Source organism: Rhagoletis pomonella, unplaced genomic scaffold, assembly GCF_013731165.1.
Source record: "Rhagoletis pomonella isolate Grant_MI unplaced genomic scaffold, Rhpom_1.0 Rhpom_scaffold_00004, whole genome shotgun sequence".
In the NCBI taxonomy this organism is placed as follows: Eukaryota; Metazoa; Arthropoda; class Insecta; order Diptera; family Tephritidae; genus Rhagoletis; species Rhagoletis pomonella.
Window position 1 is genome coordinate 718,006 of NW_023458558.1, and position 22,506 is coordinate 740,511.

The following is a 22,506-nucleotide window of genomic DNA, read 5'->3' on the forward strand; positions in this document are numbered from 1 at the left end:
TTGAGCCAAATTCAACTGAGTCGGTCTGGAACGATGGAATTTCCGATTAGACTATTTTGGGGTGGTGTTCCAGAGTTAGAATACGTGAAGTTCAAAATCGCGGCAAGTGCCAGTAATTTTTCCTATTTTCAGGTTTTCGATAAGGTTCTCGATGAATGATTATATACACGTGTTGTATAAATGTTGTCATCGTAATGATTTTCTCATGGTTAATCAACCATTCAAAGAGATTCGTGGTTATTTACAACAGGGGCAAATCAGAAATTAATAGAAGACGAATAGCTTGCATACAGCCCATCTGAGCTTAAAGGAATGCATTTGACTAAAACAATAAAAACTATTTCACGCATTCACTTGATAAAAAAAAGACATTCTCCACATACCATGAAAATAATTGGTATTTTTCAAAAGGACTGAATAAGGATGTAGTGATAACGTTGGAAATTCGTTTAAATATTAAACAAAAAAATTAGGGTTAGAGGGGGGCCCGTCCCATATTTAATACCGGTCCCGGACGATAATACAAGTCTATATCTATTATAAGAAAATCTCGTGTCACGGTGTTTGTGGTCGAACTCCTCCTAAACGGCTCCACCGATCTTTATGAAATATTTTGTGTATATATGGTAGGTATAAGAATCTGATGTAAAGTATATTTCATACCGCTAGGTGCTGGGGGCGTGGCACCTCCCATACAAATCGAATTTTTCATATTGCATATCTCTGAAAGGGTTCATGTAGAGTACTCGAACATGGTATGGAGGTATATGAAATCAATCCCATACTGTTAGAGAAAAATTGGGGCTATTTGATAAAGGGGCGTGCCGCCTTCCAAATACACTGAAACTATTACGTATCTTTGTATGCATATACACTTTTGCTGGGTTATTTAAGATGGCAATGGAAATATGCCTTCTGACAACCACCAAACCGTAATATTAGAAGATAAATGCGTCACTGGAAAACATGACGGCGAAAATGTTGGACCAAAATGTTTCAATACAAAAAAAATTTCTTTTGGGCGGGACGAAGTTCGGCGGGTCTGCTGGTTATTAAATGAAAAAAAAACTAACTAATGAAAGAACACCAATAAAGCAATAAGTGTTTATAGTTAATTTTATTGAAACCAGATAAAAGTTGGCCGTTATAAGTCGACCAAAAGTTGGCTATTGTGGCAGACGACTACGAAATTCCCCACAGGCTGCACATGTATATACATATCGAGCCCTAACCGCCAAAATAACGTAAGCGACATTTTTTCAAAATTTTGTTTTTGATGCAGAAATGCATCAAGATGCTCTAGGAATATTTCTGCATCAAAAAGAAAATTTTGAAAAAATATCGCTTACGTTATTTTGGCGGTTAGGGCTCGATATTTAAAAAATTACTCATATAGTCTTATTTATACTATACTTAAATGCTTAAAAGCTACCGTTTTTGAAATCGGCACTTGCCACTATTTTGAACTTCACGTATTTTAACTCGGGAACACCCCGAAACCTTTAGAACTGCCAAATAGCAAAATTACACTCTCAATCGAGAGTAATAAAATAATAATGGCGATGATTTTGATGATCGCAATCAAAAGAAAAGAAGAAATAAAGTTGAAAAAAGTACACAAGCAAATAGAACAAAATGCAATAAATAAATTAATTTGTAAATTTCACATCGCGACTGAACTTTTTTCAATGGAGACCTCAAATTTTAAATTTATTTGAAAAAAAAAAATGAAATTCAATAAGTTTCCTCGATTCAAAAACCATAACCAGGGATTTCGGGATTTACAGGTTCGTACATTTGTAAATTTTCATTCTTACCGAATGGAGTTGTTATGGAAAGTTGTTATTTAGATGAACTCGTTATTTCTAGACAACACCACTCTGTGACTACCAAAATATATAAATCTGTACAAATATAAAAATCGTGTGATCTCTTTTTAAGAATATTTTTCAAGAACTTATCCTAATTAAGCAATAAATTGTATGCAAGGATTCAATTAAGGATATCTCCCTTATTTGAGCTAAACTCGAAAAAACTATTGACGTAGTATTATTGACACCTAAAACTATCACTTGCATTTTGTTTTAATCTACACCGATTTGAGCTGTCGCATAATGCTATTTGAAAATAAAATAAATACTGCCTGTATTGCAGATACGAGGTTAACGCAGAAACAGGATGATAAGCATGCCGACTGTTGGGTATGTACACCCACGGGTGAATATTTTCTGCAAACAGCCGCGAATTTGTTGGTATTCTCTTTGCTTATTCTTAACAGGGCCTCGTTTCTAAATGAGTCGTAGGTTTTCCAGATCAATCTGGTAATCATATTCAACTCCTGTCCAGATCCACCTCTGTCTAGCTCTTGAGCGGTAAATTTCGGTAACTCTGTTTTCGATTTCCCTGAGCGAGGCGTTCATGTCTACTTCCAGAGCCGCACCTTGCGGGTTATCTAGCTAGCTATCCAATTCCCTTATATGCCCCTGTGCCCTGAGCCCTGGGACCCTAATCAGAGTGATTCCGAATTCATAAAAAATTAATACCAACTCTCTTCTTCAGTCATCCACTGGTTGCGACCTAAAGGTGTACGAGAAGAGTGCCGTCCGGTTATTACCGATTATGCTGCTTTATGTACCTTACCGCCTCCTTAGTTGCAAACGGTTCAGCCTGAAAAGAGTTGCTTGGCCTAGCAAGCGAAAGTATAGCTTAAGCTTACGGCAGTGCCCTCCAATCGTGTCACGGCGGCCTGGAAATGGTTTGAGGGAGGGCCAGCTGAATTTTCGAAAAAATGAAATCTTTTAGCATTATATCGAGCAGACCTTTTAGAGTTTCCATTGGACAGGATTTGATTGCACCCATTTGGCCAACAGAAGCTGAATTCTTAGCAATGCGTAACAATGGGCCTTATGCATAAAAAGTGAGCTTAAGCTCAGACTCAATTTTTGCACTGAAAGAGTGAGCTCAAGCTCAAGAATTTGTACTGAAAAACGAGTCGGAGCTTAAGCTCACTTTTTATGCATGAGGCCCAATATTTTGGGTCACCAATGCCTTGCTTATTCGCCCTTCAACTAAGCTGGGGGTACAAAACAACTTTATGATATTTCCTTCTAAGTCAGATCCAATTCTTAACTTTGATTTAGTAAAATTTTGTCTTATTTGTAAAGAGAGTTTCCTACACAGTTCTGCCAGTTCTGTGGTTAGCAGTGCGGGCTCAGGGCTGCCAGACGTTTAGGGTCTAAAATCCGTACTCGGAGAAAAAGTGGTGGGAGAAAAATTTGTACAATTTGTCCGTATGCTTAAATTAACAAAAAAAAATATTTTGTACTTAGGTGAACACAGGAATCGTACTTTTAATAACATCAAATGAAGAAACACATATTACCACTAGTAGGCGGATACAACCGCAATTGTCAACAGACTACAAAGCCGCAACAAAGTCCTCAAGTCGCTAGCCGGCAGCAACTGGGACAAAGACAAAGAAACTTTGCGGGCAACGTACAAGGCAATTGGCCGGCCGGTTCTGAACTATGCAGCGCCCGTGTGGCGACCGGAGACTAGTAAGACGGAGTGGATGAAGCTACAGACTTGCCAAAACACGGCACTGAAGACAGCGACAGGATGCCCTCTGATGTCGCCGCAACACCACCTGCACGACGAAGCACACATGCTCACCCTTAAGGAGCATAACACAATGCTATACAGGCAGTTTTTAGTTGGGAGCCACGGACGTGGTCACCCTAACAGACAACTCCTTGTAGTAGACGAAGTCTAGAGGTTCATCAAACAACATCTGAACCCGACAGCTTATCAACAGGCCTTGAATGGCATTCATAAAGAGGCAGTCTCGAGTTATGTAGACTCTCTACCTGTGAATGCCGTTTTGGGCACACAACCACCAGACGTGGACGAGACAGAACTTCGTCTGCCTCGGGAGACTCGGACAACAATAGCCTAACTGCGCTCTGGTTACTGCTGCAGAAGGGCTGCCAACTATCCTTAGTTATGAGGTGCCATATTGAGGATAAGAAAGTTCGAAAATGTGCCAAATACAAAAATAAAAGTGCCAAGAATGGTTCCGTCATTTTTAATCCTTCCCATTTAGAAATAAAATAACCACATTTCTAAAACAAAAGTGCAATGCCAAAATAAGATAAACCAGTTGAATAATCTTTAGAAATATTGAAATATATTATATTATATTGAAATATATATATATTTTGGTACTAAGTGCCGCATTGAAAAATTAAGTGCCATTTGATGTAAAATAGGGCCAAAAATGGCACGGTTTGAGCCAAGTTGGCAGCCCTGTGCAGCAGGCCAGCAGGCTGAACTTATACCTGAGCAGATTAAACGAGGATGTTCTAAACGAATGCCCGGCATGCGGAGAGTCGCCCCTGATTCACGGCATCTCTTCGTACGCCCTCTGAATCGCACCCTACTAAGGCTTCTGTCCTTATGGACAGAGCCCGTCGAGGCTGTACGCTTCCTGGCGATACCGCTAGTAGAGCGCGACGACAACGATTGAGGGACTAACCGATCTGGGCGGGGCGGTTATAGCCGCTACAACAACAACAGCCACTAGTACTATTTATTGATTGCTGCACAGACAACCCTATTATTTTTCTGACTGGAATTTTTTAACAAGCGTGTGTTCTTAGTTTATGTACATGCAACAAAACTTTTCAGGTGGGTTGTCGACCCTACCGAGTAACAGTGTAATGTTTGAAGCGATGGTTAAAGTTTAAAAAATAAAGAAAATTTGAGTTTTTTTTAGTTCTACGTGACAAACTTCCCAACAATCGAAGGCTACCAATAGATTGTTATACATAATTTTAAAGGCATATAAAACCTCTTCTCATGTTTGATTTTTAAAGTCGGTCGAAAAATAGTCAAGCTGTTAACATATAAGCCCCTAATGTACACGGTGACCATCCATCCTTTATTTAAAAGGATAGTCCTTAATTTTAGCCCCCTGTCCTTTATAACTTTTTTCAAAATAAATAAATAACGTCTTTTGTCCTTTATTTTTTAAATTGTCCTTGAAATGAGCTCTGGATTTCTCAGAGGTCAATTTTCAAACAGAGAATATGAAAAAATAAAAATATCCCTTATAAAATATAATGAAAACCCTCATTGCTAATACTGATAGGGGAAATTTACATAAATGAAAAAAATAACTAATATTTAGAAATTTGCCTGAAAAAATTAATACACTTTGAGTAAAATTCAGTGTTCTCAAAAACACAGGGGAAGTTGAGTCCAGGATCGTGTTGCACGCTGAGAGAGTTTCCAGTTCCACTTAAAAATAACAATAATATCATATCATATAGTATGAATTATGATAAACGCATTTTGTCAGCAAAGGATGACGAAGTCCTTAAAGAGGATTAGGTTTCATTTTTCGGAATTGGCTAAAGTCCGGTTACGGCCCTTTCAAGAAGGAAACTTGTACAATTAAATAATATAATTAACTGGTAAATATTTGATTGATGATTTGGGTAAGGTTTTTGGATCATACCAGTTTTATGTATGTATTCCAAAATGTAAAAAAAAAATGTCCTTTATTTTATTGTGGTAAATATTGTCGCGGTACTCAAGTACGAAATTAATGCATTTCTTTAATACAAAAAAATGGAGGTTTTAGGAACTATAAGAAACCAATGAGATATGTGTAAAGCAGCAAATGTTTACAATATGAAAAACACACTCCGAAAATCCGTACGAAAATCCGTACATTTTGACGGAAAGCTAAAAATCCGTACGTTGAATCCGAACACCCACTTTCTAACCCTTCAAATCCGTACCGTACGGAAAATCCGTACATCTGGCAGGGCTGTGCGCGCTATCATTCTGTATGACCTGGGTTCGTGCCCAGTTTTTGGCCAACATCAAAAATAAAAACAGTTAGTGCGCCTGGGCCACACTGGAGAAGTGTGTAAGTTTCACTATTTTGTATCATAACCAATATACATACATACATACATCTGCTTTTATTCTTTGTCTTTTTTCTATCTAGATCCTTACCTCTACCCCTGATCGTTCTAATTACATTTATGTTAGTCTGTTTTCCTTTTCCTTTTTCTTTATTTTCATCTTTATACTCTATCGATAACAAAATCGATAGTAACATCCAACAAAATATCGATACCAAAAACCAATAAAAATGCTGATAACAAAATCGATGACAAATTCGATTAAAATTTCGATAGAAAAATCAATAACGATATTGGTAGCAGAATCAATTAGAAAATCGATAAAAATATTGATAACAAAATCGATATATCGATAATCAAATAGATAAATAATCGATAACAAAATCGATAAATAACAGATGAATAATCGATAACAAAATCTATCACAAATTCGATTAGGATTTCGATATCAAAATCGATAATAATATTGGTAGCCAAATCGATTGGAAAATCTATAAAAATATCGATGACAAAATCGTTAAAAATATCGATAATAAAATCGGTGAATAATCGATAGCAAAATAGATAAATAATCGATAACAAACTCGATAAATAATAGTTATCAAAATCGATAAATGATCGATAACAAAAACAATAACAATGCCCATGTGGATAACTAAATAGTCAAAAATATCGATAACAAAATCGATAAAATCGAGAGTATCAATGTCAAACGACAGGCAGGTTTACATTTGTAGAAAAAAACGGAACGCGGTGAAAGCAAAAAAACTAATATTTGTTAAAAAATGGAAGTAAACGACGAAATATTTGAATATGTATGTAAATCTATGTTCGTATGGAATAGTAGCTTATGTCGAAAGGCTGGCTTTAGTATAATGCGGCATTCGCAGCATACGATTGCGAATGACTCACTGGCGCCGAGCCGTTGAAGAACTTTTTGCAAAAAAACGTGGAAGAAATAGTTCCGATATTATCAAGAAAATATTCTTATTAAGTCTTATCAAAAAATTCCTTGTCGTTTAAAGAATAAAGGGAATGCCGCATTATACCAAAGCAAGCCTTTCGACATAAGCTACTATTCCATACGAACACAGATATGTTCTTAATTGTATAGATTTTAAAAAGTATTTTTGCGTTCCCGTACATTTCTGCATCTGATCTCCTTCTATAATGACTTGAGAGATTAAAATTGTAGTTTGACAGTTCAAGAGATGTTAGTCCGAAGTTCAAAGGAACAGACCGATTATTAATCTACTTTTGGTGCAACGTGCTCCATATTTTTTCACAGCGTACCTCACACCGCATATAACAGCTAGCTTTGCTACGTACCTAAAGCTCGTATCTACAAAGTTACTATTTTCGTAAATTTGTTTTTTATGAAACGCGAATGAAACCTATTGAAACTTGCACCTTATTATTATTATAACATAAATTATAAATACAAACTTTTTTGTTGTGAAATTTTTCTAATTTCTCTACAAAGTTTGAAATGCGGATTTATATGGTGTTACGTTTTATATAATTACCTAGCCTTTAATAAACAATTAACAAACATTAAACAAACAAAGGGAAATAGTCAAAAAGTCAAAACTGAAAAAAAATGTAGGCAGAAAAAAAGTATAAGTGCAGTATTTTGGAAAGTACTGCATTTGTGGAACCCAAAAAAAAAGTATTATACTGCCTTAAATAGGAAATAATAGGATAGAATATTTCACAAGCGGAAACTCCTGCAAAAGGTTTTCTGAGAGTGGTAGTGGCAGGGGCACCGAGTTCTTTGACTACACTTTAGAACTGTGTATTCGAATTGTGGATGTACTGGGCGATTCGGCCCTTGATAAACTTCTAAAACTTCTGTTTGCAAATATAATTTTACATATAGAAGCCTCCCCCTCTGTTCAAAAATAGAGCTTACAGAAGAAATAGTAGAGGGCGTTCTTTGTTTAGCATTTCTAATCTTCGACTCAATGTTTTGAGAACATTCAAAGATTTAAGAGCAAAAATTTTAAAACAGAAGTGTTTCGATTTACTTTGTACATAGTGTGAAGGTATTTTCAATGAGAAGTATTTTTAAGGTGGTGGGTAACGTAGCGTACTACACATTTGGCGATTTTTCGGTCCCTCCCGTTCCTTGGCACATATGCATTTCATTTCTATTGAAAAATCAATGCTTTGCTTGCATCAAAAATGTCAGCCTTCGACCAGTCCCCAAGGAACCGGCCTAGAGATAGACGAAAAGTGCAGTTTGGCAGTGACAGGGTGGTGTTGTCTTGCAATTCAATAAAAAAAAAATTAAAGAACACCACCCTGTAAATGTCCCAATCGCTTGGTCTGGCCTTGATGCAAAGTGAACATTTGAACACACATTTACATACGTGGCTGTAGCTCAGTGCGCAAAGATGCTTGCCACTATTTGTTAGCTGTCAGGAGGGTCCGGGTTCAAAAGCCGTCAGAAGAAACATGGTTATAAAATGATACAATTTATTTTTTTTTGTGTTTCCGAATTAGGAACAAGCGTCTGCGAAGTGCAGAACGCAATCTTAGTACAACGAAAAAAATCTCCAAAATTGGTTACGGTCAGTGTTGATTGGACCAATGACACGCAAATGCTAAAAATGGCATTTGAAGCCATTGGCAGGGGAATTCTGAGGGACTAGTGCTGGTAACAATAGAGACTATCTGAGGGCTAATCTAGGGTGAGTCTGAATTGCTGCAGGGTACATACATACATACATATATACATACGTGCGTATACATTAAGGTGTCCCAGAACATAAGGGTAAAAAAGTAAAAGTACGCTTTTAATTTTTCTCCAGCATACCAGAGGGCCAAATCTAGTTCTATGAAATGGTAAAGTAAAAATGGGCGATTCTCGATCACTATTGTGAGTTTGAGACAGTTTTATTCTTTATAACCAGATGATGGTTTTAATGAAAATGTCCAACTTGTCTTTTTCACTGCCACAAAACCAATGTGAAGTAATACAGAGTGGTAGCAAGAGAACCAAAATGAAAATTTACATGTATGTACCTACAATAATTCGCATCAGAATGCGTAGATATTATAAAATCCTTTATAAATTACAGGAAAAATAAAAATGTCTCCTTAAAATGTGTGTCTTTCTAAACAATACTGTAAAACTAAAAACGTAGATTCAACACGATTGAGCTCCAGTGTGTGCATGTGTGCATCTCATTGCAAGCGCCACATTATCGTAATCCTGCTTCACAAAAACTTTTTGTATTTCCGAACATTGCATAGAATCACCGAATTTCGCAAGAAAAAATTTCTGTACATATGTATATATGCACATGCATACATATATATATGTACATGGTCACAGGAAAATTAGGTATGAATTAATTGTTGAGTGAATTTTTTCGTTAGTTAGTATGTATTTGTGTTTTTAAGTTTCGTTTAGTGGAATCTTATTTTAGTATATGGGCTTAATGGAATTAAAAAGATATTAAGTATGCAAGTAGTAGTATATGCATACATATGTATGTATGTATGTATGTATGTATATATGTATTAGTCCCTGTAAAGCAAACAAAAAAATGTACGCAATAACCGCTTCAAAGTGCGTTAAAAATAAAAAAATTGATATATGTATGTAAATGAAACAAGCTTTCTTTTTCTTTTGCTGTTCTTTAGATGACTTTAGATGTTTTATTTGGCTTTTTTATAACTTTTTGGTCGGTTTGAAGTCATCTTTTGGTTTTAATTACTCTTTTACGTACGAAAGAAATCATTTTCTTTTTTCAGTTGTAAGATGTTTTTCAACTGTGTTATTTTTTTTTTTTTTTTTTAACAATATGTCTATAAAAATCGGAGTCATAATATCATTTGAATAAATCTTCATTTTCATGATCTTAGCCCTCTTTCTCGCTAAAATTCTACAAACTAAATATTAATTACATTTAAAAATTTCGTTGTTCATTGTGGAGGTTTTTGTTCTAAAATTAGATGGATATATATCTAGAGATGCCTTTGTGCTTCATGTATAAATACGTATATACGTAAATATATATGTATTATAAATAAATTCATAAGTAGATAGTTTAATTGAGTTCCTTACTGCTTGACTCAAAATCAATCGGTTAGTTGTGAATAAAATATTGCAGCAATTTAGATTTTTCCAGACCGTACGAGAACTCTTTCTTTCCCTACATTGGTTTTTGAGTTTCTTGTTTTTGTTTTTCAATCGGTTCTTTTTTTTGAATAATAAATATTTTACATTCTTGGTGCAATCTACAAAAAATTATATATCTGAAAGATATGTATGATCTGCTTTGTGACAAGAATGTCAGTGTTCTTTGCAAGTATGTACGTTGGGTTGGAAAATGCAAAGGGATAGATAGCTTCATTATGTACTAATGAATATATACATAAGTACTTTAATACACATATACATATTTGTATGTGCATTAGTATATAAAAATAGAATTCATTAGTGTTTCGATACTCTTTAGAGTTAGTAGCATCGTTCGGTTTTGCCACTCTGTATATACTTGATGTACTTGTAATGTAGTAAACATATATGTACGTAATATGTATATATGTTATGATAAAATTTCATTAATATATATACATATATTGCATTTGCGTTGTTGTTTTATATTTTTTGTTTGTTTTTTTTCAAATTATTTTAAATGTTTGCTTGCATGTGAGTGTAACATTTTTGAGTATTTTCTCGGTTAGTAAATAAGATAAATATGTTTTGTTTAAAATTGGTTAGTAGAACGCTTTTTCAGGCTATGCCAAACGAATAGTAACTAATAGATGCATATCAATGCGTATTCGAGTATGATTACAGCTCAAATGTAACTAATTGTAATTTGATGTGAATATATCATTTCCTAACGTTTTTTCTCTTTTCAAATAAATACGTATGTAGTCTATCGCTTTGGTTATGAACGAACGTATGTATATACAAATAAGTATGTTAAACCAAAAATATTAGTTAATAATAATTCAAAAATCATTATATGTTTCGGTTATAAGTACGTATATAGATATGTATATGTATATATGTATATTTGGCACAATATCATATGCATATTATATATATAGATAAGTATATATTTATATGTGAAATGTATGAATATTGCATACATATATTTGCTAGTTAGCCAAACAACCTTACACCATTACTTCTTTGTAATTTGTGTGAAAGTAGTGAAATATTTATAGCTTTTTTTAGTTCTCCAAGGGATGTCACTGTTTTAAAAATATTAAAAGTACATAAACATGCAATTTCTATAAAGTTGATAAATATTTAATCAAAAAACATGTTCAAGTTAAAATTCATCCTTGTTTTTTTTTTAATATTAAACAAAAAAGAAACGATATAATCATTCAATATTCATACAAATTGTAAATTTTGGTTTCATAAATATAAAATCCATAATAAATTGAAATATGGACCGCAAGTGTATCAAAGTTATTGAAAGTAACTCGCGGGTGTTTAGTAGGGTAATAATGTTGATCGTCATAATAATGATCATTGCATAAAATGGGGTTAGTTTTCAAAAACACGTATAATATCAATAATATAGAATTCTGAACATAAAATATATGTATGTTTGTAAGTACATACATATATGTAGGTATGGGTATTCATTTCCCTCAATAAAATTATATGGTTATTATGTATATATATATATTACTCATGCGTACATTTCGATACTTTTGATTGGTGATTGGTGAGCGGTGATTGCTGATTATTTGGATAAGTGATAATTATGGTTGAGTGATCGATGAGTGATAGCTGGTTTAGTAATTGATATTGTGAGTTTCTTGTTTGTCTATTTTATTTAAGCTTTTAACTTTTTCTAATCATAAGCTCTTGCTGGTTGCCTTTAATTGTCGCAGTATCTCCCACGTGTAACAAGGGAAATCGGTTCCCCGAAATGAGCAAATCGGTTGCTATAGAATGCGAATTGGTCGTTCCTTTTAAGATGACTCGAGAAATCACTTGCAAAATAAAAATCTTCGGAAGTTTAGTTTTTAAAAGTTTTTTGTTGATTTTCATTCTTTTTTTTTTGTTTTTAAATATGTAAAATATTATTATTAATGTTTTTGTTCTTTGTTATAAATTTTAAATGTAGAATTTTATTTATCAACTAGAAAAACTTTGTGTCAGTTGACTGTTGACGTTGCTATCTATTGGTAAAGCAGGGAGACCTGCGCTAGCTGGTATTTTATGTACTAAACTTTCATTGATTCCTTCAGGACTTCCACTTTTATGGTTTACCATTTGAAATTGCATTTAAGTTTTCGATGCTCACTAACATAGGGACTAATTTTTGTTCTTTAAAATAATTAATGAATGCGTAAAATTACACACAAAGTATGTTGTTAATTATTTTTTTTAAAAAAGTATTGGTACATTTTTCAAAACAGGATCTTGGTGTTTTGTCTTACGGTAATTTTGATATAATGTTTTTGTTTACTTATTTTTGCAGGTGTTTTTGCAAGATTGTAGTGCCAGCGCTGGTGTTTATGCGGCGGCTTCCTCCTCCTCTTCCTCACCCTTGCCGGTGAGCATCTCAATAAGAGCGGCGGTATCAATTTGGTTCTTGTCGTCGATGATCATCTGATCCCAGGCATCGTCGCACTCCTTGGCGGAGAATTTGTCACCGAAGTTCATTAGTGTTTCGCGGAATTTGTCGCCATCGATGAGGCCGTCAACGTCGAATGATTTGAAGGCAGCAATGACTACATCGTCTTCATCGTTGGCGCCTGCGGACGCCATACGGTTGGCGAACAGCGTCAGCAATTGGGTGAAGTTGATGGGGCCAGAGGCCTCACCCAACATCTGATCCAATTCCTTGTCGGCGGCAATTTTGCCTACGGAATCGAAGGCGGCGCGCAGATCGTTCTTGCCAATGATGCCATCCTTGTCGGCATCCATTAGTTGGAAAGCCTAAGATGAAATCAACGGAAATAAAAAGTGATCTCATTAGTCTTATTGTAACGGTATAAGAGATGGTTTGTCTGTTTTTGAATTTTAAAATCTTTTTCCCCTTAGGTGTTGAATATTTTACATATATTTATTACATGTGTGACGACTTACTTCCTTGAATTCGGCAATCTGTTTCTGCGAGAAGACAGAGAACACACTGGAACCAGCGCGCTTCGATTTCTTTGAGCCACGGGAACCACCTGACGCTCTCTTCGATCCAGTTGTTGAGGCTGGAGCTGGAGTTGCAGCTGGTGCTGGGGTTGCAGCCTCAGATGCGGCTTCAGAAGCGGTTTCAGAAGTACCTCCCTCTTCCTTGGTCTTCTTCTTCTTAACCTTCTTCTTCTCATCGGCCTGTTAAATATTTTTTAATTGAAAGTACGCTATAGTGGCCGAAATTTAAAAATTTTTTATATAATTTTTTGAATATACTATGTAGTAAGTGTGGTTCGCGAGAAAAAAGGTTTTTAAGGAAAATTCATAATTTTTCTAAGCACTCATTATAATTAGATGGCTGGCTGTCATTGTAAAATATTTCACCATTTGTATTCGTACACGCAAATTTGAAACGATTACGCAATTCAAAAATATTCACTACAAACATTTGTTCTACAATGTATCTACACATACATAGGTATGTATGTATATGTATTGTGCTTGTATGTATCGAATTACGGATTCCATTTATAGTAATGTGGAGTAACACACCCGAAGAATGAACGTGGGCGATACATATAAACAGAGGCTGCTTTTCGTAATATGTTGTACACAGTTAAATATGTATGTATATTGTTTTCGAATCGAATATTCCCGAATAGTAAATGATTATGCTATAATATTTAATATTACATCATTGTTATCACTTTAAACTTATGCCAGTTTTTATTAAATCCAATTGTTCGTATGCGTGCGTTGTGCGTTGCTATTAAAATGACTCTGTTCAATTCATATTTAATACACTAATTTTCAATATGCTTTAATTTTATTCACCAGAAACACTTGAAACTAAGTATGCGAAATGTCAATAACTGTGTTTCCTTTTTTTGCATAACTTCACAAATTGACCCAATTACTGGGGTCGTTAGTTAATTCACTTTGGCCACACTTTTCCCAAAATAGACAATTCTTTTGAACTAAATCAGAAAGGTCCTTCTTACCATGGTGCTGAGCTTTTTTCTGTGCTGTCTAAACGGATCGAGCGGTCAGAGCACACTGAGTGGTCTGGCTGATTTTATCGGCAAGACATCATTTCTTTTGTAGAATTTGCGCCTCGAATCTTTCCATACGCACACATTCTCAGTCACCTTTACATGTCTGGGGAAGTGCATGTGTGCGGCCACACCTTTTGCGCCTCCTGCGGATTTTCTTGGTCTCGGCCTTCGGGTAGCTTTGTCGAGCCACATCGTTGCCACGTCCAATTTTACGTTCAAATTTTCGTACTCGGGCTACCTTTTTTAGTAGCCGTGAGGTGGTTTGCCCTGCCGATTGGTGGGGTGTATTGACCACTTTCATGCCTGTATGCCTTACACATCTCCACATACCACACTCTGTTTTTTTTTGTTTTTCTTTTGTTTTTTTTTTATGCGTTCACATACGTATTTTTAGGTGCATGTGTCTGTTAGTACGCTCATTTATCGTTGCTCTAGAAAATCTAATTTTAAAAAAATTTCCTGCTCCTCTTCTTTTTCACTCGATCGGACTATATGCACCAACATACATACATACATATTATTAGCGCATACATTATATGTACATATTTATGTATGCATATAGATACATATGTATGTACAAATAGATTTATATCTGTATTACTTGAGTGTGTATCTTTCGTAATCATGTCGGGACCGACCGAAAATTTCTGTATCAACGAAAACGAAATTTCGTCAGTGCTTTTGAAAGTACAGCTAATAGTTGTTTTTGTTTTTTAATTTTAACTTTTTCTACGCGATCAGTTTCATTTGTGTTGGTGTTTTTTTGAACGAACTGTAAATTCTGCATCGAAATTGCCTACAATCAGAATTATTCCATAGCACCAATACACATGTAAAAGAAAATTAATTATACATATGTATGTGCAGTAATATGTCTGCTCTCAAGTATATACGAAGACATCTCTCAAAACTGTAAATATGTACATTCATAAGTGCATATATACAGTATCTAATAAACGGTATTCCGAAGGAATTTGGACGCGACATGCAATGTGTTGAGTAATAGTCATGCATGTACATACCGAGATATTTATATTATATACAATAGATATATGTATATATATACTATGTATTTATATGTATGAGGCAGGCCGTACATACATATGTACATACTTACATACTAATGCCTGAGGTAAAGCATTGTGCTATAAGCAGATTTTTTGCACTTTCTAATACCTTTTATTTGACTGAAACTCAAGATCACATTCTTTTTGAAATGAATATAAATACATATACATATATGTAGTACATATGTATGCACATACAAACCTATTTAATAATATTTAGCCTCATAAATGTTTTTAAAAATACTTAACATTAGAATTCCTGGTTCCCACTATTTCCTTATTTAAGGCATAATTAAAAAAAGCTTCTTTTTTTAATAATTAGAAGTACATATTTTTTTCCTGCATGGCGCTGTAGCCGCCTAATCGATTCTGGCCAAGTTAAATAAAATATGCCAGTCGGTCCTCTTCTGTGCCAACTGACGCCAACAGGAAATGTCAAGTAAAGCCAAGTCCATCTCCACTTGGTCTTTCCATCGCAGATGGGGTCTCCTCCTTCCTCTGCTGAAACCAACGGGCTCCAAGTCCATTCGAACGATATGGCCAAGCCAGCAAAGCCGCAGTATCTTCAGCTCATTCTTACAACGCCGACGCATAAAGGCCCGTAATTCCATTACATACTTATCAATGGCCTACTCAGTTCAAAGTAGCAATTGGTGGCTTGGGAGATTCTGCGTCGGATTTCGAGGCCGGAATTATTATCGGTGTTAAAGCAGGTTCCCAAGCGAAGGAAATTCTCTACCCTCTCTTGATGACAGGAGATACTTCGTCTTGTCCTCGTTTACCACCAGACCCCTTCGCTTTGCTTTTTTATCCAACTTTGAAATGGCAAAACATACTTCACGGTTCTTATTACCGATGATGTCGATGTAATTGGCATACGCCAGCAATTGCACGCTTTTATAAAAAAAATGTTCCTGAGCGATTGAGAAATCATATGAAAGAGAGTCGCCCTGCCTGAAACGCCGTTTGGTAGCAAACGGCTCGGATAGATCCTTCCCAGTTCTAACGGAGCTTGTGGTATTGCTTAACGTAATTTTACACAGCCGCATCATAAGCCCCGGCATAAAGACAACTCCTTTTAGTGCAGTCGATCCTATTCTGGCGGGTCTTTTCCAAAACCCTCCACATACCTTACTAAGTATATTGGAAGATTTCCCCAAAAATAATTTTAAAAAGTATTAAGTCTTTAAGCTTTAGGTTACATAGGCTAGGTTGCAGTGGCTGCTGGTGGACATACCAGCACACTTAAGTCCATCATTGAGCACTTTGTGGTACCACACAGGCTCTCGTTAAACCCCTCCCGCCTATCCTCCTATACAAACCAGAGTGCGGAGATGGCAAATTTGAGCAATTGCCTAATCTTTATGCCCGCTATACCGCTCAGGTCTCCAATGGTTCCGGCACCCATAAACCTTAGTCTGCTCCTTCCCAGTGCAGGACGTTCACAAATTAGGTTCCTTACTGATTCAGGCTCCTCCTCATCTCTGTAGCTCCTGCAGAAGTCGTTGAATGGCAGCCCGAGTCTCTCCATGTGCCTTCCTAAAATGATGTGACTGGTCTTAAAATATACGTAATAAATTATATAATTTCGGTAGAAAAACCCCAACTCTTTAGGTTTGGCAACCTAATATTTTTCAGATGTCCATATCTTTCGAACACTGCCTACTTAACAACTTCATCTATTTGTTTATTTCATAAGCTTTTATAGCTTATACGTGTTTATTTTCGGGGAAAAGACGATAGAAATGCGTTCAACCAGGCGGATTCATATCTATGTATATAGAAATGAAATGTCTTTCGTATGACCGCGATGCCTGACCAAACGACTGAACCGATTTCAATTCTGTAAAAAGAGCTTTTTTGGATCTTCTACACATATACGTACGTCACAATAAACTGTGGAAATCCCTTTTTTGAGTGCACCAATATATCTCTTAAACCAACTACGCTGGGGATGTGAGACTTGACACGGATGCATAAATTGTAAATACCCTACTTATGGCGAAAACTGGGAGCTATTGGAAAAGGGGGCGTGGCACCTCCCATACAAACTGAACATCTCCTATCGCTTATCTCTGGAACCGCTTATGCTAACGTCCTGCAATTTAACATGGCTACATATGTTATCAATACCGAACTTATGGCGATAATGAGAAGGTATAGGAAAGAGGGGCGTGGAACCTCCCATATAAACTGAACCTCTCATATTGCTAATGTCCCGAACCGCTTATGCTAAAGTCCTGAAATTTTACACAGCTACATAAGTTATCAGTAGTGTACTTATGGCGAGAAGTGGCAGATATTGGAAAAGGTGGCGTGGTACCTTCCATACAAAATTAACTTCTCATATCGCCTATCTCTGGAACCGGCTTATGCTAACGCCCTTAATTTGACACAGCCCCATATGTTATCAATACCTTACTTTCAGAGAAAAGTGGGAGGTATTGGAAAAGGGGGCGTGGCAACTCCCATACAAACTTAATTTTGTTTGACTTAGTAAGACTCAAAGAAACCAGTTCATAAATATTAATTCGAACTGTAATAGTGGCGAATTGACCACATCCGTCCAAGTAGGGACAGGGTTGGTATATCAATGGCTTAATTTGAGCAATATTCAAGAGATCACACGACTCATTTAGCCAATATACGGGAAAACTTTTCATCCTGTGCGGCAGCGAGGATCCTTGGCCCTTATATAAGAGAAAACATTAATCTGTGCTCTTATGTTTCCTTATAAGGACTTATATTGGCTTCCGCATGTTGTAGTTGCAAGATCAAAGAAGATTATGCACGCTTGGCAGAGATTTCATAGGTGGAAATAAGACCATCGGCAAAATTCATGACATCGAGAGGAATTAGTATTCCATATGGCATCAAAGCGCTACTATTTTTGGCATATGTAAGAGGAGGATTCTGCTATTTAGTTGCTTAAACTTTTTTACTTTACGTACCGTTTTTGCTTTTAACGCTAATTGGCTAGTATGTGTACATATGTTTTTATACTCCTGCTACCACCTTGCATGAATTCACCTTGATACAATGAAAGCAAAGCTCACGAGTTGCCACATTTTTGGGCAAAAACGTGTTCTTGGTCTAAAATGGAGGCACACTTGTCGTAGAAAATTCATTATCTTTAATTTCGTAAAATTTGAAAAAGATACAGAAAGTAAATTGATAAAAACGTGGTAAAAATAACCACTAGTGTTCATTAATATACCCATAGTTGCATATGTAAAGTATACGCCCCGTAGCACCATACGCAGCCATCTAAAAGCTCAGTTAGTCTAGACTTAATTTCCGTAACTGAACTTAATATTTTGGCCAACCTTTTATATGAGAAACTGTGTTGGCGGTTAGTTAAAACTTAACTTACCGTAAGAAACTTAAGAACCTGTAGATTTTAGGTTCTTAAATTACGGTCTTACGGAAATTGAGAGCGGTGAGAGAATCAGGCTTTTGTATTTCTTAAAAATAAATGAAAGCACACTTTTTTGTTTGCGTGATTTTTTTTATGTGGCATTTAAGGTGCCGAACTGTTAAACAGCTGAAAAGCTCTTGGCTTAAGTTGACGTGTTGAGTAATCATTGATGATTTCTTACGGTAAGTTAAATTGAGTTAAGTCAAGACTAACTGAGCTTTAACCCGTTCACTCGCACGCCATAACTTAAAAGCCATATTGTTTAAAGGTAAATAATTAAATATTATGCACATATACATGTATATTACTTTCTTCATGTATAAAACAACTTTTGAATGAATTTCGAGTTTGCCAACAAAAATTGTAAAAATGGAATTTTAGTTTCTCAGATCATAGTCATCTTTTATTCAATGTAATTTTTTTTCATTTGGCGACGTACTAGTTTTATTACACTAAATTCGTTCATTTTGGCAAGAAGTACATTTTCAACGTTTATTATAACTTTTTGTAGTACAGAAAATCGTAAAATGCCGAGAATTACGAAATAGCTGCGACGAAATTTCTGGTTGCTGCCATTTGTTTTTAATTTTGTGATAAAGTCTTGAAGCTTCACAGATATGTTGTATTTGATGCCAACGTCCATTGCCCCTTATATGTAGATTCGATTTGAAAACTTCCGAAAGTTATTAAAAACAAGTAATTTTTAAGCAAAAAACAAAACCGAATTCAATTCTCACATACAAATTTAAGAGTACCGTTTATTTCTTCAATATGCAATGATGGGATCTAAACCAAATTAGTATGGGACCACCTCTGAGGTACCTTTGTTCAAACAGAATTATAGAAATCGGTAAACGTGGTCCAAAGTTATGCGGTAACATACATACAAAAATTTTCCGACTAATTGATAACCTCCTCAATATCGATAAATATATTCATAAATATATCAATAACAATATCGATTATTTTATAGATATCGATAAAAATATCTATAAATATTTCGATAACAAAATCGATTAATACATCGATAATATTATCGATAAGTAAATCGAAAACAATATCGGTAGATATAACGAAAGTTCAGGAATATTCTCGAAAATCTCGAAATAGTTCCCATTTCTCTGTGCCTCCATCTAGTGCATATCGCACACCTAGATCTAAAATGAGACAACTCAAAATTCCAATTTTTCGACTTATGCATACCATCGAGCTCCTTAAATCATTAGCCATCGAACAATATAATCGGGTCAACAATAGCTCCAGTACTCTGCCAATTTACTTCCAACCAAGCTAAAGAAGTTTGACTTGAAAAAAGTTGAAAGTATTTCGTTCAGCCCTGGCCATACTACACAGATTTAACATTTACTGGCTCCACAACTAAGATTGAAGATCTACGGATGTGTAAAGGAGCTTTTCGAATTATCCAACAATTTCGAATGGCCAGACAAGGTAATTTTCGATTGATAATTCAAGAAAACAAATTATTTTATACTGTAATTCCGAGATTATATATAGTAGTAGTATATATATTATAGTTATATTTTAATTTTTATCTTATAACACAGAAGCAAGGAACCGAAAAGCCATGATAAAAACATAGTAAGGTAAAACCTTCCTCTACATTCGTCGGCCATTTTAACATTTTAAAATCATATAAAATTGAGATTAAAAAAAAAAAGAATTGTTTAAAGTTGTTGTTGTTTGAGATTGAAAATGAGAATGTGTGTATGAGTTTGTGTGTAAAATTTTAAAATTAAATTGCTTGCAAACGTCAAGAATTTGAAGAATTCCTCTCAGCGGCTCTACCTTCCTATTTTTTTATCATGTAAAAAACTATATGAAAATGATGTTTCATTATCATAGGGAAGACCAAAACTGTAATCAAATGTTTTTTTAGTAATTTATTAGTCCACCTCTCTAACCAACAATGCCAGGTAAATAATTTGGCACAGAATTAGTGTAATAACGATGCATTTTTCCAAGTTTCCACTTTAATGGGCCTCAATACGGAACAGAGCTAATTTTTGTAAACTGTCCTGTCCCATCGAGCATCTCTGGGATGGATGATCCAAAAAAAAAATATTAAATTGTTACTTAAATACTCCTAACGAGACCAAGTAAATCAGTAATACGCGGCAACACTAAGACAATTTAAAAAAGTAAGTTTTAACAATTTTCATAAAAATCCTAAATTAATTACTTTGAAACTAAACTTTTACATAAAAAACCAACGGTATGAAGTAATTAAAAAATTATTTTTTCTTAAGACAAAGACCTTCTAATAAGGAAGAGCTAAGAACTTCAACAATCCTTGTGTCACTAAAGTTCTCTTTACTTCTCTAGTAAGACCGATTTTGGAATATGCATCTGTGGTATGCAATGCCGAAACAGTTCCCTATTTATTTGTCCTAAAAAATTTACCATGGGACTCGTTTAAAATCTTCCACCCTACAAAGATCGACTGAAACTTATAGATTTGCCTACGCTTCAAACTCGTAGACAGATGCTTGGAGTCCTTTTTTTAATTAAGCTAATGAACGGGATGGCCAGTAGTCCCTTCTTACTGAGTGAGCTACGACAAAGAGACCATGCGAGCATGGATCTGAAACTCCGCCTTTCCGACGATGGCCAATAGCTAGTTATTTCCGCCCGCCGCACACCAAGGTAGACTGGAGGCTAGGTCTCGCCAGCTGCCCAACTAGTTGAGACGATAAATGAAAATGTATATGTATATGTTTCGTAAGAAAAGATTTTTCTGTAGACTAATAAATAAATAGCTTTTTGGACACTTTCTTCTGTTCTTTAAAATATTCGGGTATATAAACAAGTAATTTTTAACTTCAATTCTCATATGTTTAAAAATTTAAGATTATCGTTAATTTCTTCATGATGTGTACATATGATTCTGATACGGATATAATATTTTTTTTTTTTTTCATTAGACTCGCTTGAACTACTTTTTGAGAGTAAATTTTTGACGCGTCAACCCAATATTGATCATGCATTAACCCATAGTTACCCAGTTCTTTGTAATGTCTTATGTTAAGTTAATTTGATTTTATTATTATGCAAATTGTGAATGATTTAACCCATTTACGACTTTGACTTAACACATTGATGACCATACTTTAACACATTCGTGGCCTTTTTTTAGAGTCTTTCCCCAGTTAATTTTATTAAAAATAGGTAAGCTTAGGTTACAATACAATCAGAAAGAACAAGTGCTTTCGTTTCTAGGATAGCTTTATCAATGAACTAAGTTAAAAGCGAAAAAATGTAATAACAGTAACAATGTGTGTATTTGTTGAAATCACTAGGAAAGAGCATGAAAGAGGGAATCACGATCAGTTAGATAGTAAAAGATAGGAAATATATATAAAAATTTACGTTGCAATGTAAAACATAATGGGATATGTGCATGGTCAAAACATAGTTGAAAGTAAAAATAATTTCAGCTCCCTAACAACACTTTTTAAGAAAAATTTGTCAAAAAATTCGAAATTATTTTATTTTGATTCGACTAAGAATATGACGCATTATATTTTATAGTTGAAGATATTTACAAATTACGCATACAAAACATCGAATGAATTAATTAAAAAATCAGCTTTATTTTAAATCAGCTACATAAAATAATTAAAATTAATCAAAAATAAAATAAATAGTCAAAACTATTTAATATTGAAGTATCGTATAGTAATGATAAGCATTATTAAAAGGATATTGAGTATGCAGTTTGTAACCGATTTAATTGTAGTATATTAAAGTACAAGTTTGAAAAAATGAACGACACCTTCACCAAAAAAAAATTGCCAAAAATCAACGGCATGTCCTATCTACTTCAAACTGGCACTTTAATGCACTAAAGTTGAATGGGCTACAAAAATACGCACTCAAAATCTTTTCTAAATATCTA

The 22,506-nt window shown here is 34.9% G+C and overlaps 1 protein-coding gene across 1 annotated transcript; it reads right to left on the reverse strand.

Annotated features, from left to right (window-relative positions):
- Positions 1-12,258: 12,258 nt before the first annotated feature.
- LOC118736771 (myosin regulatory light chain 2) lies at positions 12,259-14,156 on the reverse strand. Its single transcript, XM_036466797.1, has 3 exons — positions 14,052-14,156; positions 13,009-13,248; positions 12,259-12,858 (listed from the first exon to the last, which is right to left on the reverse strand). Exons 1-3 carry the CDS (start codon positions 14,052-14,054, stop codon positions 12,433-12,435), a joined length of 669 nt encoding a protein of 222 aa, XP_036322690.1. The 5' UTR covers positions 14,055-14,156; the 3' UTR covers positions 12,259-12,432.
- Between the last annotated feature and the right edge of the window lie 8,350 nt (positions 14,157-22,506).